This window comes from Python bivittatus, unplaced genomic scaffold (assembly GCF_059951505.1).
Source record: "Python bivittatus isolate LINGU-HERP-01145 unplaced genomic scaffold, Pbiv_v1 ctg000790_np1212, whole genome shotgun sequence".
NCBI classification, from domain to species: Eukaryota; Metazoa; Chordata; class Lepidosauria; order Squamata; family Pythonidae; genus Python; species Python bivittatus.
In genome coordinates, this window is record NW_028277110.1 from 5935887 (window position 1) to 5959666 (window position 23780).

Consider the following 23780-nt stretch of genomic DNA (forward strand, 5'->3'; position numbering starts at 1 on the left):
CACACTGTTGGGGGATTCTGATTCTGCCCCCGTCTTGGTTTTTTAATGCTTTTATTCGTGTTTCAGTGTTTTAAAGATCCTTACATTGTTTAACCGTTACCGTGCTTGTACAATAGTCGCATTTTGTGAGAAGGGCAGCTATGCTGCATAAATTTGCTAAATAAATAAATGCATTTTTAACAAAAATGCAAACCCAGCCTGAACTGAAAAGCGCTACCTTGGCATATCTTTACATTACGCGTCTATTAATTTAACAGACACGATCGACTTGTTTATGTCTGTCTGTTTGTTTAACCCCAGAACGCTGAATCCCAGCTGGCTGGGGCAAGGCAAGGCAAGCCCCCCATGCTGGTTCGTGAGCCTGCAGGCCCCTCGCCTCTCTTCCCCGCCCCGTTGCCCGGGGCTCGTTAACCAGAGCTTAGGCGGCTCGAAGGCCGGGCAGCTGCTGGCTGGTTTACGGACCTGGAACGTGCCAAGGATCTCCTTGGAGGGGAAGAAACTCCGTGCACGTCCGGGGTCCGTCGGGGCTTTGGGGACAGAGCCGCGAGGGACGGGGTGGGCGGGCCAGTGCTGTCCTTTTGCGGGTTCGCTTCCCTAAAACAGCCCTTAGAACAGAGCCTTGCAACCTTGGCCGCTGGAAGAGGGGTGGACTCCAACTCCCAGAATTCCCCAGCAAGCCAGCTGGGGAATTCTGGGAGTTGGAGTCCACCCCTCTTCCAGCGGCCAAGGTTGCGCAAGGCCGCCTTAGAAGATGCTTCCGCCTTTCATCAACCCCATGGCAAGAGGGGGCGCAGCTGCCCCTCCCTGCGGACGGGAGGTCCGCGCGGGGCGCCTGGCCGAACGGGGGAAGCCCCCCGCCCCACGCCGCTTGCAGAATCGGAGGGCGGCGGGTTTCCTAAGCGCACCCGGCTCGCGGGCGTGCCGGAGGCGGGGACCGGCCCTGCGGGGAAGAGCGCAGCGCCCCCTCCCGCCCCCCCTTTTCTCGCAGCCCTGGTTTGGCGGTGGCGGCGGCAAAACGTTCGCCGCGAGAGGGGCGGCCGCGCGCGCGGCGCGAAAAAGGGACCTGTCAGAAGTGGGATTCGAACCCACGCCTCCATTCGGAGACCAGAACGCCCCGCCCCGGGAAGGCTGCTCGCCTTGAGTCTGGCGCCTTAGACCACTCGGCCATCCTGACAGCACGGCGAAGAGGCGCTCGCGGGGCCTCTTGAAGCCTGCGTCACGGAGGCGCGGGGATGGAGGCTCCGCCCGCGGGCCAGCCGTCTCTTCCGCCCGCGAGCCCGGCAGCCGGAACCGGCGCCCGGCCCGCTGGAAGCCCCCTCGCTCGGCGGGGCTTGACCCCCGCGCAACGGCGGCGCCCCGCTCCCCTTTTTCCTGCCAAACTACATCTCCCAGGATGCGTCGCTCCCCGTCCGCCGGCAGGCGCAGGCGTAGGCTCAGGAGTGCGGCTTCCGACCCGGCAGCCATTTTATTCTTCGCCTGCCCGCCGAGGTGACCCGGGAAGCGAGTCGGGCTTTCGGGAGACGCGGGATAATGTTCCCTTTGGCGCGGAGAGCCCTGGGCCTTTCGGGTGAGTCTGCCGCGGCCAGAGTCCCGCTCAGCAGGCCCGGTCGACGTCGACATCTTCGGCGCGTTGGGGGCACCCCTCAATGAGGACTAGTTGCCTGGTGTGGCTCGCGCCCCCCTCTCCCGTATTTGCGGCGTCCTCGGCAGCCGACAGCAGAAGGCTCCTGCAGCCTCCTGAAAAATCTAGTCCGCGATTCCCTATTAAAGCGCTGAGGCCGCCCCCGCTTCGTTGGGCGGTCAGCCGTTTCGGGTGAACGGTGGTCTGAACCCGAGTCAGCCGGTTCTCACGTAACGCGGAGCCCGACCCGGGAGGTGATGATGACGGAGATGATTTAGTAAAGTTGTGCGCCGCCCGCGGCTCCGGGGCCCGCAGCGACCAGCGAAGCGGCGGTGCAACCAGCGCGAGGGGAGCGTCGCCCGTCTTGGCGGCTCTCCGAGGCAGCGGCGGGGGCGTCTGGCTCCGGGGGGCCCTCGTCGCAGAGGGCCGGCAGGCGGCATCGCGGGGACCCGCAGCACGCCGGCCGGGCGGGGGCCTCAGCCAGCCGGGCCCTGGGCCGGGAGGGCCTTGCCGGTAACAGCCGGCCCCGAGCCGCGGCGCGCCCGTCACAGGCATTCCGGACAGTGGAAGCTTCCAGGTGGTCTTCAAGGGCCGCCCCGCGAAGAGCAGCATGTTGCAGCAGTCAAGCTGCGAGGCGATTAGGCGTGAGCGAGGGTCTGGGGGCCCCCAGTCTAGGGGAGGGTGCCGCTGGCGCCCCAGGTGGAGTAGTGCGCAGGTCTTCCCGGCCGGCTGCTCTGCTCTTCAGGCAGGAGCTGGAGCCCAGGAGGACCCCCAGAGCGCGTACCAGCCTTGAAGGGGGAAGCGCTATCCCGTCCAAGGTCAAAGATGGCACGTGCCCAGATCTGGGCCTTCGGGTCACGCTCTGCAGTGCTTCGGCCTCAGACCCTCCACACGTTGGGCTTCCTAGGCTGCTTCCCACCGCAATTCAGTTCAAAAGCACTGCAGGGCGCAACAAAGGTGCAGAGCAGTCAGGGCAAATTGTAGGCTGCGTTTGCCTAGCCTGCTCAGCTCAGCTCAGGAGGGCCTGGGCACCCCGCCTCCCTTCCCTGGCACCTGCTTTTCATCAGGCACTCCATACTCCAAATGGGTGCCGGTTGAGGTTTAGAAGGGGGACTTCGGTTCATCCTCCTGTAATTGCTGCCTACGGAAAGCAGTAATTTCTTTTCTTCAAGGAAACACAGAAGAGAAGATATTTTCCACTTAAACACTTAATAAAAACGGTTTTACGTAATTAGGGTATGTTAAGGGTTCATGCACAAACATTGGGAATATGGCCGTCCCAGTAGGAAGTCTGTTGTAATCAGCTAACCTTAGGTCTGATATAAATGTTGAACTCGAGTTTGGAAAATACAAAAAGCGGGCAGCCTCAGTTCAAAAGTGCCAGAGGAGGGTAGCCCCAGCCCACAGTGACCAGGTCCGCCCGTTAATTGAGCTTCAGAGCTAGGGGTGCCCTGCAGCAAAAGCCGAGTAATAATAACATGTGCTGCTTGTTAATTGGCCTGGTTGGCCTTCCAACTGAGGTGGTTTTGTATTCCAGCCCGTGGCATTCAACATACTGTGACAAGACAGGCTCACCGCAAACTTGAACCTGATTTCCATGACAAGTACGGCAACCTCGTTCTCATTTCTGGGTTGGCATTTGGTATTGGCACTTGGGCCTATGTAAGTATTTGTCAGACTTCACCGCAGCCAGAGCAATAGCAGGCACTCCACCCTTCATTCAGGTGTCAGGTTTGCCTGTTCGAGTAAAACAGGGTTGGTTGGTGTCAGCAAAAGCACTCGGGCGGAGTCATCAGCCGTGGGTGAATATGTGGTGTGAACACAGTTGCTGTTGTGATTATGGTTAACTTCTGATCCCTCTTTCAGGCTTGCATTCAGCTTCCGCTTACATGGAATTTCTCTCCAGTTGGTCGACTGACTCCAAAGGAATGGAGAGAAGACTAGAGGTGACTTTCTGACCCCTCTGGGAATTGGGAAGGAACCTGAGCTGTATGTGTGCCACCCTTCTCTGGCACTCTTCTCTGTGTCATGTGTGTTGTAATAAATGTATTGACAATAAATGATTTGAATCATAATATTGTATATATTCTGGTCATGTAGAATTGGTAGTCTACTAAGTTGGTTTTTTGACAGGATGTTTCATGTACATGTATTATCCATGCATCTCCCGATAGAATGAATGGAAAGCCGACCTAAGGAAAAAAAATTACAGATAGGTAGGTCTCAATTAGCGCGCTTAATGAAGCCCATGAAATGGTCACATTATTCAAATTCGCACTATTCAAAGTGATATTTCTATGGAAAATAGGGTAATTGGTTCCAGCTTGATGGAAATAGCCAATTAAAATTTTTAAGCATACATTTTATATGTTTATTAATGAAATACTGTATAACAGTAAAAGGATAAACCCACATCCAAAGTGTATCTGCTATCTCCTGTTTTCTGCTGTAGTTCTTCAAAATGGGCCTTTTCTTTTTTGAGCTTTCCTTGAATGGAGCCTTCCTTTTCTCCATTTTGCATACAGGATGGTTAGTGTCTAAAACCCCAATGGCAACTGCATGGGCAGTAGCCTCAACTGTGCATGCCCTAGCCTCAACCGCCTGTGCGCTAGCCTTGCACTAACTGAATTTTGACTCAAACTGACCTAGTACTGTATCAATTTATAAATCACACTAAATTGAATTTTGCACCATTTGAACTAGCGCTAATTGTGACCCACCTGTATGCGGAAACTGCTTGGAACAGAGTGAAAATAATTGAGAAGTATATGGAACTGGGCCACTTGGAAGGATGAAAAAGGGATGCTTGGGTGGAATCATGCAAGAAAGCAGGCTGTGGATGAGGAAAATGCACATAAGGATGATTGCTGCAAAAACTGGGACAGGATACTGTGAGACTAGGCTGAAGCTGCCATAACTAAAGATGAAGCAGACACTTGGCGGCTTCTGTCCCTCTAGCTAGTGTTTTGCAGCCTAGTTGGGAAGGACATGGGTAAGTACGGATGAGCGTGCGTGCGCGTGTGAGAAAGAGCAAATGTACCTTGCAGCCAGTAGAGTTTTGCAGTTACTTTAAATTCACTGGGTCTCCGTGTATTCCAAAGAACCTGTTGTGCCTCAGTGTTCGGTTGGAAGTGATTTGTGTGTGTCCCTAATTACTTCCTGGCTGTTGACCAGGGCTGTGTGTCTTGTCCACTCTAGCCGCACCTCTCTGGAAAACCCAGGTAGAAAGCAAGGGGGGCTGACAAGATCTGGGTGCCTCAACAGGCTGTGAGTGTGTGAGTAAGTGACCATAAGCCGAACTGGGAGTGCCTGTAACAATACTGCTTGTTTATTTTATGTCCTGCCACATTTTGCAACTCTGGCTGGTTCACTACAGTTATAAAAACCAGTGATAAAATGTTCATAGTAAATTCAAATTCAAATTAAAGCAAAATTAAAACCACATAACAATGTTCATGATGTCACAAAGCCCTCAGGAATGAGGAATTTTTCAGGAAGGCTATTAACAATGGAACCAATTTCACCTTTATGGGAGGTCTAGGACCATTGTGAAGAAACAATATATCAGCCTCCCCCGCCCCCCACTCTGCCTCCATTTCCCAGAAATGGGGCACTGCTGAAAATTTCTTTTGGGAGGGAGGACTTGGAGAAATCAAATCCAGTTGGATGAAGCAGTCACAAAAATACCCATGTGTCAAATCATGTAGAGCTTATAGGTTAAAACCAGCACTTTGAATTATACCTGATACCTACTGCAACAGTGGAGGGCTTGGAGAATTAGGGTCAGGTGGTCACAGTGTCCAGTACCTGCACAGCCCAGCATTCTGGACCATTTGCAGTTTCCAAATGGTCTTGAAAAGCAGCCCCACAAGGCGATTTTTCTTTGATTAGCAGTGACTCCAGACCAAGCAGGAGACTTTCATGCAGCTCTTTGCTTGACTGATACGGAATCAAACACAACCCAAAAGCAAAATAATCAAGGCTCCACTGCAGTGTTTATTAAACAGTACATATGGGAGGGGACACCCCTGCAGACAAAAGAGATGCTCCGATATTTATACATCTCAGAAAAGGGGAAAGGAAAAGGATGTGTGCATACATGCTCATATGATGATGCAGGCATACGTACCTAAGTAATAGATCTCAAATTACTTTCTGCCCCTCTGTTACCTACTACCTACAAGGAAAGTTTACTGAGAAGAAACAGATCAGTTCAAGGTGCCAAATGCCAGGGAGAACACATCCTCCTTCAAGCCTTGGTGGCTATGGGGATGTTTGTGATAAAGTCTTTACAACCAGCCTAGTTCCCACCAGCTTCAAGGGTGCTGCACATTCTTTTATGTTTCAATTTTATTAAGGCACTCCCATTCATTTGAAGCCTCTGGAAATTTACTTTTTTCACCCAAAAATGTATTTTCCTCACTTTGATAAGAATGACTCTGTTCCGTAAAATCAGGAGTCTGGTAGCACTTTTCCTGACTAACAAAACAGGTCTCAGCTTTTAACGATAAAGGTTATGCCTTTCAATAAAATTTGTGAAAAATGCTGCCCCAATTACCACCATGAACTCTGCCCACATGGAGTCAGGACCTTGGTGAATCTGAACAATTTTATCAGCAAATTGGAGCATCAGTTGGGCCTGAAGACCTGGCTTTGCAATCTTACCTGGGGACCTGCTATATTGTTAGTAAATTGGATTGCACTCTCTCAGATTATGTTTTTAGTCGTTTTTATTGTTTTTAATGTGTTTTAATTTTAATGGTTTTTGCTGTAAGATTTTTGTTGTTTTTTTGTGTGTGTTTTAACTTTGTGAACAGCCCAGAATCATGTATGTGAGATGGGCGGCTATATAAATTGAATAAATAAATTGCTGCGCATCACCATTACAGCGGCCAGGTAGAGGATCTCCCTAGTCTTACCTCTGTAAAAGGGCACTTGTCACCCCCCAGCAAGGTGGCTTGGCTGGCAGCTTGCTGAGGGAGCAATGGAGCAGAAGCCATGATCTGTCGCCACCACGCAGGCTTGACCCCAAGCTCGTTCCCAAGTTTGGTCAGATTCGCTTCTTGTCTTCCTCGGCTCCTGTTGTTTCATCTCCCAGAGCTCCTCAGAAAACTATGATGGAAGCAATCTTGCTGAGGGCCCAGGTTGCTTCCTGATGCCAAATGCCAACCCAATTGTGGGGATTTTTTTTGTTTTTTTGGTGCCTCTGGGTTCATCAGGGGCCTGAGCAGGCCCAGGGCAGGAGACGGACATGTTGGATTTCCTCCTCTTTTGCTCTGCGTTCTCAGGTGTTCCAAAGCAGCATTTCTGAGTCTCGGAGCCTTTAAGATGGGTGGACTTCAAGTTGCCAAGCTTGAGATGTTACCTGGAATTCTAGGCTTCATTATTAACGTTTTAAAAAGGTGATATTAGCATTTTTTTTAACATGGCAGTCTAGTTTAGAAAAGCATGTTTTTCTTCCGGGCCAAGGCCATTTCTTTTGGTATATTTGAGAACTTGCCCTTTCAGTAACTAAACAATAGACAGCCCTTGTCCTTGAATACACTTGCAAGCTTTAAAGATACAAACCCGGCTGGGAAAGGGAGTGACATAACCCATACATTTGCCACTTGTGGAATGTTATCTGGAATCAGTGTTTTCTATTGTTCAATTCTCACGTGTCATTAGTCTTTTAACGTTTACTTGTTTTGACGTTATCACATATACCAAATGTATGTATCCTTTGTTTCTGTACCCTATAAAAAGACTTGACCCCTCCCCTTAATAAACACTTTTTGCTTTGCCTGAATTACTGGGTGGTTCATATTTTCGGGTAGGCTAAGAAGCCACCTTTGCAAAGGTAAGATGGTTTTCTCTCCCAAATTCAGGGAATACTTATTCAGCTCCACACCACTTGGGGTGCCTGAGTTTTATAAGCAACAGAGACACACTGCTCTACAGTATTATGGTTGGTCGCACAGTCAGCCAGATGTTTAGACTGGATTTGGCATTTTTGTCCACCTACCGAGTCCTTCCCAAGGACCGGGCTAGGCAGATGTTGCTGTTGATGGTGTTAAAGGTATTGTTGTAGGATATAATCTGTTCCAAGTAAGGCTGCCTTTTGCACTGGACTGATGGTGATTTTTGTCAATGCTGATGGTCTTCAAGGGATGCTCCAGATGTTTTCGGATGGCACCCAAGGCGCCTATTCCTATTGGTCCTATCTTTGCTTTCTTTTGCCCCAGTCATTCTAATTAGATGATGAAGAAGAAGAAGAAGAAGAAGAAGAAGAAGAAGAAGAAGAAGAAGAAGAAGAAGAAGAAGAAGAAGATGTACATCTCGCCCGACTTCCAGCGACTCTGGGCATCTTCACAGCGAGGGGTCGAGATGGAGGGGCTTCTCTGAGCCCAGAGCCTGGGTCGCGACTTGGTGTGTCGCGTGAGCCCAGCCCAACGCCATGATGATGATGATGAAGAAGAAGAAGAAGAAGAAGAAGAAGAAGAAGAAGAAGAAGAAGAAGAAGAAGAAGAAGAAGAAGAAGAAGATGGGGGGGTGCCTGAGGGCGACACTCCCGCTCCGCCTGCCCGGGCCCCAAAGCGCGGGAGACCACGAAGCAGCCCGCCCGCCTCCCTTCTTCCCACGTCACGTGACCCTGGCGGCCCCGTCACCTGACTCCCTTCCCGTCCGCGTGACGCCGCTCCTTCCGCTTCCCCGGGGCGGCGCGTCGTGCGTAGCAACCGTCGCGAGGCGGGGCCTGGCCGCGGAGGGGGCGTGGTCGAGCCGGCGGAGGCGCTCGGGACGGAGGGAGGGAAAGGTCCGGCTCCGGCGGCGGCACGAGCAGGGCGAGGCGGCTGGGCCGCGGCTGAGGTACCGCTGCGGTCGGGCGCGCTTCGAGGCCCCCTCCTGGCTGGAGCGGGCGGGCGATCCCGTGCCGGCATCGCGGGCAGAGACCCCCGAGCTCCCCCCGGCTTCGGGCGGCCTTCCTTGGCCGGGCGGGGCTGAGGGGTCCCCCGTGGCGGCGAGAGCCCGGTCTGCTCTTGCGGGGGCTTAGGCTGGCGGAGGAGCCCCTCGGGCTGGTCCCGAAGCCGCCCCCCGCTCGGGGACGAGCCACTTGCGAGGGGCCGGCGGGCGTCCGGGGCCTGGCGGGCCCGGCCTGCTTTGGGGTCCGAGGCCGCCTCCCCGGGCGCCCGGCGGGGAAGCGCGCCGCTGGCGGGGTCGCCCCCTCCGCTGACGCGCAGCCCGGGCTTCTCGGCCCCCGCCGCCTCCAGCCGGGTGGGCTGCGGCCCCCGGAGTCCCGGCCAGCTCCTTTGCAGGCGGGTGGGCTGCAGCGCCCGGAGCGCCCCGTGCTGGCCAGGGCTCCGGGGGCCGCAGCCCACGCGTCTGGAAGCGGCGGGGGCCGGGAACCGCCGGAGTGGCCCTGGCGGGGTCCCTGGGAGGGAGGAGGCGGCCGCCGGCGCCCGAGCGTCCCTCCTTCCTCCGGGGAAGAGGGTCCCGCGTCTGAGGGCGCAGCATCCGCAGGCCGGCCGCCCGCTCGCCCGCCCGCCCGCGCGGGGTTCGTGGCTCGAGGATCCTGGCGGAGGAGGGGGGCTCACTCCAGGTGGCAAATGGTTTGTCGGAACTGGAGGGTGTTTTCGAAGTAGTCTGAGATAAGAAGCCTCCTGTTTCAAAGGGGAGAAACAGAATACCTTTGGACTTGCCTGAAGCTGCTTTTCTAATCCTGCCCTTTGTGCTTGAGATCCTTTTGCAGACCGCGTCCTGTTCTTCCCATCGCTGCAACCTTTTACCTTCCTTCCGTGGAGTCCTTGGGGCTCTCTGAGCTTGGTTCTCTCCTTGCAAACGTTTCATTACCCGGCTAGGTAACATCTTCAGATGTTTGCAAGAAAAGAACCAAGCTCAGAGAACCCCAAGGACTCCACAGTTCAACCCTGAGCTACACATATTCACCTCTATTGGTACCTTCCTTCCATTCCCTAAAAGATACTCTTCTTCGGTTTGGTTGAAATGTTGCTTGCTTGCTTGCTTGCTTGCTTGCTTGCTTGCTTGCTTGCTTGCTTGCTTGCTTGCTTGCTTGCTTGCTTCCTTCCTTCCTTCCTTCCTTCCTTCCTTCCTTCCTTCCTTCCACGTTTCTTTTTTTCAGTCTACGCTGGATGTGGCAATAGGTAGAAAAGTGCTTTGAATTAAATGAAGTATTAAACAAGTTTAAAACCATGCATTTAATTTAGGAAGCCAGTCTGCATTTACGTGCAGTGGAAGACTGAACAAACGGCTGCTTATTCCTTCCTCCTTTATGCTCACATGTGGGAAACTTTGAAGGCACCTTTTACTTCTTTTTGGATGAAATATTGCATCATATTCAAGACTGAATCCTGTTCTGCAAAAACAGGGTGCCAAAGCTTGTTGAAGTTAATGAGAGGAACAGCTTTTTGTGTCATAACATAGTTAAGCAAACTTACTCATTATTTAGTCTCCAGCAAAACAGGTGGTGCGTGCCTTGTTCTTTTTGTTTAAACACGGTGCCAGTATATGAGCATGAACGAAATGTAGTCCTGCCATGGTAACTAAGGCTATAGCTCAGCTGCTCTTGGGTTTTTTTTAGACTTTTAATTTGAGAAATCTTTTAACCTGCTCTATGTTCTGAGCCACTGCCTCATTTTATTCTAATTTCTTGGTGTTACTGGAACTCATTCATTTTCCTTTTTGTGTTTTTGCTGAGAAGCCAAGCTTGACATGTTAAGCACTGTAAGCTGCTTAACCGTGTCCATCCTCAAAGAAGTTGAAAATTTTTATGCAGGAGGAGGAAGAATTGTCAAGGAGGCTCTAGTTGAATTTATACTCTGGAAGCAAGGAAGAATAGTCTGTGTGGCCCAGAGCATCTGTGACCCTCTTGGGTATCTCCCCAATAGCTCTGCTTGATGGATGGAGATTTTTCCTTTGGTTCCGCCCTCTTAGACTCTTGGACATGTACTCCAGTCTGTTACGTACGATGCCACCTTTGAATCAAACTGGGGATGTCAATTAAATCAGTTCTGACTGGGAGTCTGCTGCCTGGCTCTGGGTGACAAGAGTACGATGCCTGATGTTTCACTGGGGCTGGGAATCTCACGGGTGCTGGGATTTCTGGAGGCCTGAAATGGCCAAATGGCCCTGCTGGTGGCAGGGCCAGCGCTGGCCTCACAGCACTGTGGAATGTCCTCTGTGGGGGAGGTTGCTTATTATCCTTTCCCTGCCAGACGAATAATTTTTTTATATAAAAAAAATCCAGCCTTTTAGATCTCTTGTAGCTTAACAGTGGTTTTACTGTCCATGATTTGGTTTATTAGGCATTTATGGTTTTGTTTTATTAAATTTTTAAAGTCTACTTCCTGTTGTGAATTGTCTTAAGTTATAAGGTGAACTATAAAAGCTGCAAATAGTGTGGTACAGTTGGAAATTAGGCTAAATACCTGGTTTTCTTTACATTTATGGGGAAAGGCACTCAAATGTTTGTCTCACTAGAAATGAGACTTACCTGTGTTTTTCTATGTGCACCTGTTGTTTGTAGGGTATTTCTTGTGTGAATCACAAACAAGCAATAGGATTTTAATGTAATACCATGCATTTTTACAAAACCTTAGCAAAAAATTGAAACACAAATGCACTTACTTGGAATTCAAAGTCCTTGAAAGTTGCTGCTTTTTAATGTTTTATGCACTTTTTATGTGTGCAGTATTGCAAGGAGATAGCGTATTTCAGCCTTACACTCATGTTTCATATACATATATCCTTTCAGCTTTGAATTCAATTTATTCATAACAAAACAAGCTGTAAATCTAATTGATGTTGGCATTATTTTACTCCTTTACACTTGTTATGGGTGGTTTATGTTTAAGAGAAAATCCCTGTATATATAGTTCTGTCACTAACTGCATTTATTTATTTACATACATTTGTGTATTGTCCAGCTCCCTAGATTCTGGGCAATACATAAATGTATGTAAACAAACACATTTACATACATTTTGAATAATAGGATTAAAAAGCCATAAATAGAAGTAATAGCAACCAAGGCAGCAACAAAAAATTGAGACTTCAGCAACCCCAAGAAAAAGAGCAGCCCCATCACCATGAAATCCTCATTAAAAACAACCTTCAAAGGCCTGTTTTCACAGCCTTGCAGAAGATCAGAAAAGAGAGCGCAGGCATTCCATGGCGTGCCAGGCCAACGTGGAGAAGGGCGTCAACTTGGTTTTTGTAGGAGTAGGACTGTAAGCAAGCTGGGTAGATTCCCCATGGAAGAGTTGGTCTCCTGGAGCCAAGCTCTGGCAGGGCTTTATAGGTTAAACCCAGCGCCTTGAACCTGACTCGGAAACCTGTTGGTAGCAAGTGCTCTGACCACAGAATGGGCAAAACATTGCAGCAGCAGCTTTCACCGTGGCTGCTGCATTTTGTACCAACTGCAGCTTCAGGGGGAGTGTGTTCCAGGCGTCCGAGCATGTGGTGATGAATGAGGATGTGAATCAGTCACTGTCCTTGGGGCTTCTCGGTGCAGGTGGGGCCACACCTGGCACCTGGGTTGTATTTTGTCTTTTTATCTTTATTCTATTTTTATACCTTGCTAGCTGCTGAGAGTCTTGCAGTTGTGGTGACATACACATTTCATAGATCAATAAATAAAATAACTGTCCTAAACTGGGCCAAGGCTCCTCTGGTCACCTGCTGTTCTAAAAGGAGCTGTTAATCTGGGAGGACCCCCAAGCCACATTTCAAGAGATGCCTTCATCAAAAGAGGGTCTCCTGCCATCAGCTAAGGCAGCATTAATTACCTCCTAAATCAAACCACTAATCCCCCCAACCCGAGGTTTTCCATGGTTTTCTAATCCAAGACTGGGAGTTAGGGTTTCCACCACACTGATGGCTAGTAAGCAGATAAGCCTCTCACTTGTTTTATTTTTTATGGATCTTGTTTTCCTGTATGTACTTGAGTTTTCATGAATACGGTGGTATACCTGGGTAGCAAGTGTGGTATGATTTTGATGTACTAATTTTGGGAAGCCCTTAAGGAATGTTGGAAAGATGGGCATTATGGATCTTTCACTTGAGTTAATATTTCTTCTCCTCCTCCTTATTGGTAGGGACAAATGTCTGGTGAGGGGCTCTGTCCCCTCTGCTTTCCTTGCAGGTGCCCATGGCAGAAGAACCGCCGGCTCCCTTTGTTAAGAAACAGCCATTTTTTCCCTGGGATTCCCACCTCCTTTTCATCCAAAATCTTGCATAGTGTAGCTGAGAAAGTCGCGATCTGCTCAGACCTGTTTCTGTAAGGCTCTGTCCTCCTTCCTTCCACCTGCGCATCTTTCTTGCTACAGCCACAAATGCAGTGGGGGTGGTAACATAGAACTTTATATTAACAGGTGTCCTGAAGTGTTCATCATCAGTATGGCTCATCGCTGACTTGACATGAATTGTAGAGAAAATAAAAGTTGTAAATGTTATTTCTGTTAGACTTGTGAAACTCTGAAAGCTCATCCTCTGTGTTAAGATATTATTCACCATACCACTTGCCTGAAACTATTGTGGCCCAGTTCTGTTTGTGCAACAGTAACAAACTCACAGCCCCTGCTCAACGAGCAGGTGGCAGCTGTAGCCAGGAGGGCTTTTGCACAACACTAGTTGTGCCCATTCCTAGATTGGGACACCCTTCAGGCAATTACTCATGCCCTAGTCACCCCACAAATGGACTACTGTAGTGTGCTGTACATGGGGCTGCCTTTGAAGACCACTCATGCTGCAGCTGGTCCAGAAGGCAGTGGCGTGGGCGTTGATACCCTTATGTGTCACCACTGCTCTGTGAGCTGCTCTGGTTACCAGTTGGCTTCCAGGTGCAATTCAAGGTGCTGGTATCATGTTTGAAACCCTTCATGGTACAGGGGCCTGGTTATTTGAGAGACTGTGTATCTCCCATGGTTTCTGCCTGCCCAGAAGAATTGGACAGGTCCCTTCCTTCAAGTGATGTCATCTTTTGGGACCTAAGAAGTGTGCCTTCTCTATTGCAACACTCGCCCCTTGCTATAGCATCCCCCCAGAGATCTGTACAGCTCCTGTGTGATGTCGAAGTCATGAAACCTGGCTTGGTTCCCAGGCCTGGGATTAAGGTGGTTGAATCTCTGTTGGTTTTCTTTGTCTGGCATGCTGGATTTGTTTCTTCTGGATGAACATGTTTGTTTTCCTCTTCTTCTTATTGTTTCTAACTTTTAAATGTAAACTGCCCAGAACTGGGTGGGAATTGGGCAGTCTTTAAATCCAATAAATAAATCAATGTGTAATATGAATTTGCCCAAAGACTTTCAGTAATACAATCAGTTCGTAACTACATTAAATGGCTCAGTGTCCTACTTGTAGGTTTTCTGCAGGCATATTTTGTCTGTTCTGGTAGAAAAAAGATGCTGGAATGTAGAAAATCAGATGTTTTGTCCATTTAAGTCAAAAATGTCCATGAAATCCTGACAATCCGGTTTCAGGATTTAATCACAGTTTTTCCCTATGTAAAACAGGTGCTTATCAGAAAAGATTCTCTTAGGTTATGCTTAATTTAAAGTTATTTCATCTAGATTATCACTAATGACTAAAATCTGATAAGAATCAGTTCTTTCTTATCAATCTAATTATTACTGTCAGTATCAGTAACAGCACAGACTCAGGAATTTATAAACTCACAAGTATTCTTGATATATTTCTTGGAACCTGAAAATATTATATGCCCAGAGAGTGTAGAAGTTTGGCCCATAACTGAGTGCTGGAGGTGCAGATTTCTGAAATGGCCATTCAGTTAGGAAGTTGACAATGCGGCACTTGTGACATCCCAAAAATCAAATATATTTTTACAGTAAAATTATTTTTAAAAGATTGCAATTTTTGGAGGTGGGGTGAAACTGGGATAATTTTTGATTTTTGTGATGTCTGGATAATTGCAGTATGATGTTTAGCCCCTTGGTTATCTACATGAGGTCTACACAACTTGTTATCCACTAAGTTGAACGTGATTCCAGGCTGATAGCAAAACAGGAAGTAAAGCATGAGGTCTTCCATGGGGCATCATTTGTGCAGGTCTGAATTGAAGAAATTCTGATTTACTCCCCATGTGATTTAAAGCACTCACCGGTGCTGCACACTTTTTTTTTTTTTTTTTGAGAAGGAAGTAGTTCATTAAATAAGGGCTTGGTTAGGGTTTGGCTCTGTTATGAAAGTTGTAATCTCTTTTCTCCAGAGCATCATGAAAATATGTGCATGGTCCCTAGTTAAGTCCAGTGAATTATGTATAATTACATAGTACATAACATTCCTCAATTCATGGACATACTTGAACCAATTCTTAAAATTTTATCCCTAGCCTGCCTTTGTTCTTGTTATCAGCTAGCCAGGTGTAAACTTTTTGAAAAGGAACCCGGCTCTGTCTAGAGCAGTGTTGCTCAACCTTGGCAACTTTAAGATGCATGGACTTCAACTCCCAGAAATCTGTCTGGAGAATTCTGGGAGTTGCAGTCCACACATCTTAAGGCAAGCAGGATGGGGGATTTTGGGAATTGAAGTCCACACGTCTTAAAGTTGCCAAGATTGAGAAACACTGCTCTAGAGGTTTCTCTTGAATGGAGCCAAAGAAAGAAGATCTGGCACTGCGTTGTCAGTTGGAGAAAACATGCAACCTCCATTTCCCACATCAGATAGATTAGGACCTATCCAAATTATGTTTGTTATAATCATCTCATGAAAGCAGTTTATTTACAAGTGGTCCTCGTTTAACAACCACTTGTTCAGCAACTGAACTTGCAATGACACTGAACAAGTAGTTACGACTGGTCCTCAAAGTTCTGGCTGACGTAGCACCCCTGCAGTCACATGATTGCAATCGGAATGCTTGGCAACCAGCCCCGATTTCCAACTGTCACAGTGTCCCACAGTCACATGATCATGATTTACAACTTTCTATGCCATTGACAAACAGTGTCAATGTGGAAGTTGAAATCATGTGAGGTCCTCACCTAATGACCCGTGCAGTTCTCGCTTAACAACAGCAACAGGGACTGCTGGAACTGCCTTTGCTAAGCAGTGCAGTCACGTGACATCGCACTTTTTGATTGCGATGCTTAGTGACAGAAATTCCGGTCCCAATTACCATAGTCATAACAACAATCCTGGGGTGTTGGCTGGGCTGAGAGAAAGTAACTGACCCAAAGGGGGATCTGATCAGTGCCAGTCCAACCCTACAGCTGACTCTCCTTGTTTTGAATATAACATACCCAAACAAAACCCAGCCCTGATGCATTTTAGCTTGACTTTTTTTCCCAATTAGGTTTATTTACATGAAAACTGTTCTTTGTTAAAAGCTTCATTTGCACCTGCTACTTAATTGCCACCTAAAATTCTAAATCTGTAATTGCTTTTAAAATGTGTTTAAGAACTTTAGTGTCATTGTTATGCGACAACAGAGGTTTTCATTATCAGCAAACTATAAACAGCAGGTGAAGGGGAAACTCTTAAGAAACTTTGTCCTAGAGGTATTTGTGGTTAATTGACAAAAGTTAATCCTGAAAGTCACAAATAATTATTTGTGTTCCTTGAGATGGCTAATTCATAATAGGAATAACTTTTTTTCTGCCATCATTTCTGTTTTCTTCTGAACCATGTGAGAAAGTTTGGGGTATAGCACTAATACTCAAACTAATTTTAAAAACCAAGTATAGAGCTGGTTGTTTCATCAGGCCTGGGGGTCTTTGAGAGCCGGAGACATTCTTAAATGGCTCCACTGTAATTGATATTCTGCTCTCTCCGTGGGGTTTGTATATTTTAAAAAAAATTTAAATCTTTTTTTTAAAATGTGATGTTTTTATTCTAATAATAACTTTTTATCTTTTTATAATGCTTGTTTTCATTCACATGTTATTTTATTTTAATTGTTGTACGCTGCCCAGAGTTGCTTTGTGAGTTGGGTGGCTATATAAATGTGATGTATAAATAAATAAATAAATAAATAAATAAATAAATAAATGGATTAGTAGGAAAATTGACTATAATAATTTTATAATGTACTCTGTACTGTTACATATCAAGGTAATATTCAGTCTTTCATTTACTGGACCAGGCCTATATTTGGGGGTCTGGAGAGAACAGCTCTTGATGCTCTGCCTACTTTTTGTGATAGCAAGAGTAAAAGTGGGGTCTCTTTGTGTGCTTTCTAATGGAGAGGTATTGAAAGCATGCCTTAACACCACATCCACATTTGGTAATGGATCTGATTTTGTGCAGTCTGGATTGTGTCTTCCAGTGTGTTGATTCCTAAGGTAGCTTGCAGTGAATTGTACTCAAACACGCACAGACCAGCGTGCACCTCAAGCACACGCTATCTAGCATCCTTCATTCTTTGGTTGATTGATAGGCTTGGAGTGGGTCTACCTCCAGTTCTGCAGTCTACAGGGAAGTTGTACTGAGCGAAAGGTGGATAAAAGTCTTTACCCATTCTGGATGATCTAGTACTGTCACTTTGGGAATTAATGTAAACAAGGGCTTAGTCATACAGAGTAATTGCATATTCCACATTTGTTATTTGGGTTAGTCTTCTAAGGGTTTTCCACATACCAATGGGAATAAACTTGTCAGCTTTGCATCTATTCCTGCTGCTCCTTTTAAGCAACCCAGATTGCTTCTCATTAGCATTTATAATACCTTGCTTTTGGAAATAGATGGTGTAGTCTACACCCCCTAGCCACACCCTTTGTTTTGCTTATTTATTTATTCATTTCATTTCTCTTCTGCCTTTCTCTCCTCCAAGCAGCTCAAGGCAACGTGTACCCCCTTTTCTTTCGTTCTCCGATAACCCCGTGAATCAAGTTAGGCAAAGAGTCGATGTCTGACCTCATATCTGGAATCCATTCTTCCTGGAGGTTTTCTTGTAGGCCTTCTGTCATTTCAGTATAAATGGGGTACCTGGTTTGTGTTTTTGTTTTATTTGTGCCACTGTTTTTTCCTTTCTAATTTTCAGGAATGCAAAAGTATAAACAGAATGGATCCATCATCAGGGGCCAGATCAATTGTTGTTCACGTGGAGGGAATGACGTGCAATTCTTGTGTACAGACTATTGAGCAGCATATTGGGAAACTAAATGGAGTTCATGACATTAAAGTAAGTAATTTGACTTTTATTATCAGATCAGGGGCCAGTTGGGATGCAATTGTAAAGGACCACTTTGCAAGCAGCTTAGTTTCCTTTTTGGGTTCAGTATTCTTAAGGTGGGGATGGGGGAGGACGGTGCTCAGTGCAGAGAGCCTGAATGTGGTTATCTTCCATGTAATTGGCAGTAAATCAATCCATGATACTGTAGCCAAGGACAGAAGAAAGAAGCTACCATATTTAAAGAGATTACATTTGTGTAATTGGATCACATAGGGGCTTCCAGGTTGTGTTTTGCCTACAGAAAATGGAAAATTTGCAGTTAATTCAATGGGCTTTCCAGTAATGTCCATTTGCCCTTTTAGAAATTGAAGCAGCAGAGGTTGGCAGCCTGCTGAAAAACAAATCAGATTTTAGACGTTTGTTCCCATCACATGAGAAAGTTTCTGACGTTAGCAAAACTGTGGGGGCTAAAAGTTCAGAGAAGAAGTTCTCCTGCTTGTAACTCGTAATCTTCCTTTGTGACTCAGTGGAGTCGTGACTTTTTTGCCTTGGCTGCCAGAGGATCAGCGTCCATGTTCCTGCTTATCTGTGATGCATATTTTACTAAAGTAAAGAGGCTAAGATGAGTACAGCCATTTGTTCTCCTAGAAGAAGCTCTCAGGAACAGCAAATGTGCTTTAATCACAGCCAGGCATTACACCCGGGCGAGGAAGCGGGAGAGGCTTTCTGTACTGCTCCACAAGCTGAAGCAACAAAGGAAGGGTATATCTGCCTTCACTCTGTTCTGCGCATACTTCAGGCTTGGATGGAAAAATCACTCGTGTGAAAGGAACCTTGGGGTGCTAAATGAAATGTTTTGCTGTGCTAGGATTTGGAGTCTAATCTTAGGTTGGGAGAGGCTGCATCCTGTCATCCTTTCCTCATGGGACCTCAGTCTGTGTGCCATGGCGTGTGTGATTCCCTGATAGTGTCCATGGCACATAAAATAAAATAACATTCAGTTAATTCTGAACAATAGCTGCAATATTGTGAGATCACCAAAACTGCAGCATGTGAGAGTTTGGGTGAGAGTGCCAACATGTTCTGAGATTGGGCAGGAGATCGAGAGTCTTTTAAAAGCGTTTTGATGTTGCTGTCCAGACCAAGGACTGCCTGCAGCACCTTCCTGGTACACTTGTGGTCTCCAGACGAGAGGTTGGGAACCATTGTTCTTTGCTTAGGACTCAGGCTGCCATAATCCACATTGGTATGGATTGATAGAACAAAAGCATGATGATAATAGGGTTGTTCTGGGAGGAGCCCACCAAGGGAAGCTCCGCAGGGCCTTGATTATCTACCTCCCGGCCCAGGCCCTTTTGCCTCTGGAGACTTGGTGGGAGACCCATCTTGAGTTTTCTACCCAAGTCCCTTCGCTGAGCCGCCCCAGATTCCAGAATAATAAGTCAGGCGTGTTCATTTATTTAGGTTAGCTGCTTTGGTTTCTCCTGCAGGTTGATCACCATTTATTTCTCCTTTCCCTTTTTGTGTTTGTATTTGTAACTTGCCGTTTCCTCCTGACAGTGTTTGGTTCTTTATCTCTTGGGTGGTTATGCCTTTTTATTAAAATACTAACCGATTTATATACATAATACGGCAGTTTGCTTTCCTTGTTTTTCAAAGTATGTGGAATTCAGTGCCCATTCCTGGTTAATTTTCCTAGTTAAATACCCACCAGTTATATGCCACAGAATACTTTTAAAAATTGGGGAGGGGGGTTGGTACCCTTCAACCAAATCCGTTTATCCCAACCTGTGGCCCTGTACACCGCCCACCACAAGTTAGCGCAGCATTAAATGTAACAGCATGTTCCATATCAGCCAGCTATTTAACTTTCTGGGCATAACAGTCGGAGATTAGGCTAATCTTTAGCTGTCATTACTGTATATGGGTTGTAAGGTACACTTAGGGCACTGTAGAAAGTTCATGTGAGAAATGTATACTGTATTATTGTGTGAGAGGTTCTGAAATCATCTGGCTGCTTTCATTGTGGTTCACCCTGTAGCTCGCCGTCTTGTCTTACAGATAAATCCAAGTTAATTTATGGTTTCATAGGTACCGCCTTACACTTCCTTCTCAGGTGAGTGAATTTGCCATTCCGGGTGTCACCATAATAAGCCAAAGTTGCCTGATGTGTTAATGCTACTTTAAGGAGATCTTAATCTCGCTTGGCTCAGCTGCCTTTTCTCTTTCTCTCCAAGGTTTCCCTGGATGATAAGAATGCCACCATTGTTTACAACCCCAAAGAGCAAATCCCGGAGTCACTGCAGGAAGCCATTGAAGACATGGGGTTTGATGCTGTTGTCGAAGACGCTAACCCACAGTTCGTTCCGTCTGACACCACTTTCCTTACAATTCCCGCCCAGGCAATTGCAACGTGTGAACAGATTCGTACAGACCTCCTAAAGATGAAAGGCATTCTGGATGTGAAAATCTCTTCTGACAAAAAAACTCTAGTTGTAACCTTTGTTTCTTCCATTCTAAATAGCAAGCAGATTAACCAAATAGTACCAGGATTAAGTTTGGATAATGCAACACAGGAGAGAAATCAAGGAACATGTGAAGATGTGAGTTTAAGCCAAATAAATGACGTGGTGCTAAGAATGAAAATAGAGGGGATGACCTGCCATTCCTGTACGAGCACCATTGAAGGAAAAATTGGCAAACTGCAAGGAGTCACACGAATTAAAGGTAATTAAAAATGCATAGCACTTTTGGGGTTTTCTTTTTTTAAACCTTTTTCATCAATTCTCCAGTATAATCTAAATAGGCAATTAACTCCCAAGAGGTACAAAATACTAATGATGGTTTTGTTTATGGAGAAAGGTCTAAATCCACCTGCTACTCTCCAGTTCCTAGTGTAAATGTGTCTTAAAGCTATTGCTCAGAAAAGTACTTCTGATATTTCTAAAAGGTACCACCCAGCCTTCTGTGTGCTCAACAGAACCAAGAAAGAGAACCTAACCTAACCGAATGTACAGATTTGAAATATTTTTTTCCCCTCAATCTCGTGAGTCTCTGGGACTAACAAGAACAGAGGGGATGGCGGTTCTGCCAGAACTGGAAAAAGTTGTATCAGAGACTCATCCTGCCTCCATGGTGTGATGTAACTGCACCAGATGCTGCCACTCCCACTCTGAAAGCTAAATTCCACCTCTTTGCCATGTGATTCATTTCGGTTGCACGCTGTCACAGCAGTTCCATCAGACTCTTCTAGCTGAGCGAGAGGATGCTTTCCTGGTGAGGCCATGCAAAAACACTCCATCCCAGAATGTTCTAACCCCAAAATGGCCTGTCCAAGTATTCTGGAAGCAACCTGTTTTAAAGCCTCACGGAACACTCGGAACAGGATCGTTTTTGTTCCAGCTACTTCTGGACTCCTCGGAACTATCAACGTGCAAACTATTCCATGGCTTAAACAGCTGGTTTTGGGTGGTCTATGCCTGAACTGCATCAGGCATTTTGAACCAGGTTCAGCATGAAAGGGCTGCTTTGCTTTTTTCCAGGCATGGAGTGAACGTTCTGGGCAGAAGGGGCTTAGGAAGGGAGAGTGTGTGGCAAAAGCCCCTCGGATATCAGCGACGGCTATGGGGAGAGAGGGGCAGAGGGAGGGCCGGAAGAGTGCTGGGAAAATCGAACAGCTAGCTGGCCAGAGGGATGTGCCATGCTGAGAGCTGCTGAGGGGAGGACAGGAGAGAGGGACAGGCTGCACCAGCTTAGCCACACTTGTCTGAATGTGGAGGGCCTAGAGGGTTTGTGTTTCAGCTGGCTGATCCAAAATGATTTGGAACGCAACGGTTTATTCTGGGTTTGAAATAAAGCATTTTTTTTTCCTGTTGTGTGCACACCTCTACTTGGAACAACTCACTCCAAGATCAGAGCAGCCTTTTCAAGTTGAAACATGCTGTGCTTGGTTTTGAGTCCCTTGATTTCTTGGCATTAACTGGACCATTAACCTAGGGAGGGAAATAACCTACAGAATGTCTTTTCTTGGATAAATATTTTATGGAACACCAAGAGAGAATCATGCAAACCCTTTTCCATTGATCTTCTAGTCTCCCTGGATAATCAGGAAGCTATAGTCACGTATCAGCCTCAGATCATCACATCAGAAGAAATAAAAAAGCAAATAGAAGCGGCGGGTTTCATCGCATCCATAAAGAAAATGTCTAAACCGCTCCAACTCGGTGCTATCGATGTAGAGCGGCTGAAGAACACCCAGAGCAAATGCTCAGAAAGGACACCGCAGGAAAGTTTGGGAGACAAGCTGAACACAAAGACCACCACCTTCCGGGTTGATGGCATGCACTGTAATTCGTGTGTCTTCAACATTCAGAGTAGCATATCAGCACTTCCTTCAGTGACCAGCATCACAGTGTCTTTGCAGGAAAAGTCGGCTACTGTCCAGTATGACCCCAGCCTCATCAGCCTTGGTACACTCAGAAGAGCGATAGAAGCCGTCTCCCCGGGGACTTTCAAGGTCTGCCTTTTGGACGCGCGTGAAAATGCCGAGCATACTAAGAACTCCAAGTCTCTGCTGAAGCCTTCTTTTCCAAGAGCTGCTCACAGCATCGTGCCTCATCCCCTGATGCTTGTGACCGTGATCCGTATTGAAGGAATGACATGCAATTCATGCGTGCAGTCAATTGAGGGGCTCATTTCACAAAAACCAGGTGTGAAGTCAGTATGTGTGTCGCTGCGGGACCATAATGGGACTATAGAGTATGACCCCACCCTGACCTCTCCAGGTGACTTAAAAAACTCAATTGAAGACATGGGCTTTGATGCATCTGTAGCTGGTAAGTTACTCTTTGGGTTTTGCGTAGACTTGACAAGTGCAGTTGTTTCTTGGGGGGGTGAGGGATTGTGCGGGATAGTAGGGCGATCTCCTTAACGGGGCCGGTTTAAGGGGGTTGCAGTGCATGCAGGTGAGTTGGGGCCTTCAGAGCAGAGCCACGGGCAGAAGGGGCTGTGAGCAAGCGTGTGGAAGTGAAGAGGCTACGGCTGCCCCCTCCTCCCATTCTGGCTTTTCAGACCAGTCAGTCCACCCAGAAGCTCAGAGTTAGCCGATGGCAGGGTCATTCCAGGCAGGATTTGTCACCAATATGCCTATTCTAAATACATCTGCAATATTTATTCAGTTCGGTTCTGCAGGAGGGGCCCCACTTTGAATATGTTGTTTTCACATCTTCTTCTGTAACAATCCACTCGCAGGGGTAATCCTGGGCTGCTGGAGAGGACCCCGCAAACCTGGTGTTGCGTTGCCTCCTCCCAATCCATTTAACCTGCATTTTCCTTAAAACAAATTTAGAGATCAACCTTATATCTTACAATTTTCTTCATAGCAAGTAGCCATTTCTTTTCCTTTTTAGTGGCCTATTAGCATTTGCCATCTTATTACTTATTACTCTGCAGGAGAATAACTCTGGATCCCATTAGGGGAGGCAGGATGGGAAAGGAGCAGTATCATGCACAGGAATGGTCAGAACAGAATTTTCCTGGTTGTCCTATGTGGTATCCAGGGAAATGTGAGTTAGATCCCCACAATTTGCTAGAAGTGTTTTGATTTGGCTCTTTAGATGTGCTCTACTCTGCATTGGAGTACATGCCTTGTGTTACGATCAGATGTGGTTATTAGTGATTGGCAGCCTCCTTTCAGCTATCTCAGAACCCCTGGTTCCGCTAGCTTTTTTGGAAAATGCAGACATTCTCAAATATTTCAGTACCTTCTGGGAAAACTCAAGGAAAACAGCAAACAAAGGAATGTAGGAGCAGGTCCCTGTTTCCTTGCTGTTTGCAGTTTCCTTTTGCACCCTGACAAGGACAGCTTGCTAGAGTTTAGTGGAAGTGTCGTTCCTGGGTGGAATTTGCCTGGAGCTTTTTCCTTCTACATTCCCCACTTAAGGTAGCGGCAAGGGCCCCTGGGTAGAGATGTGTATCTTTTGGGGTTGGTGGGGCACATTTGGAATTTGGGGAGTGTCTTGAGAGGAATCAGTGTGATGC

The 23780-nt window shown here is 47.0% G+C and overlaps 2 protein-coding genes and 1 non-coding gene across 4 annotated transcripts in view; 2 read left to right on the forward strand and 1 right to left on the reverse strand.

The window, feature by feature from the left end:
* Positions 1-1064: 1064 nt before the first annotated feature.
* Positions 1065-1174, reverse strand: TRNAL-CAA (transfer RNA leucine (anticodon CAA)). The gene is made up of 2 exons: positions 1137-1174; positions 1065-1110 (listed from the first exon to the last, which is right to left on the reverse strand). It is a non-coding gene; the product is annotated as a tRNA-Leu (tRNA).
* A 234-nt stretch (positions 1175-1408) lies between these two features.
* COX7B (cytochrome c oxidase subunit 7B) lies at positions 1409-3696 on the forward strand. The gene is made up of 3 exons (XM_088129219.1): positions 1409-1567; positions 3159-3283; positions 3488-3696. The coding sequence occupies exons 1-3, from the start codon at positions 1531-1533 to the stop codon at positions 3563-3565; spliced, it is 240 nt and encodes a 79-aa protein (XP_087985345.1). The 5' UTR covers positions 1409-1530; the 3' UTR covers positions 3566-3696.
* Positions 3697-8374: 4678 nt separating this feature from the next.
* Positions 8375-23780, forward strand: part of ATP7A (ATPase copper transporting alpha) — a 38225-nt gene continuing 22819 nt past the window's right edge. For both annotated transcript variants that reach the window (XR_015793586.1, XM_088129158.1), the window contains exons 1-4: positions 8375-8467; positions 17610-17750; positions 19979-20468; positions 21833-22576. Coding sequence is in view for 1 of the 2 variants with exons in the window: in XM_088129158.1 (XP_087985284.1) it covers positions 17631-17750; positions 19979-20468; positions 21833-22576 (1354 nt within the window). In the remaining variant the exon portion in view is untranslated. The remainder of the gene's footprint in view (positions 8468-17609; positions 17751-19978; positions 20469-21832; positions 22577-23780) is intronic.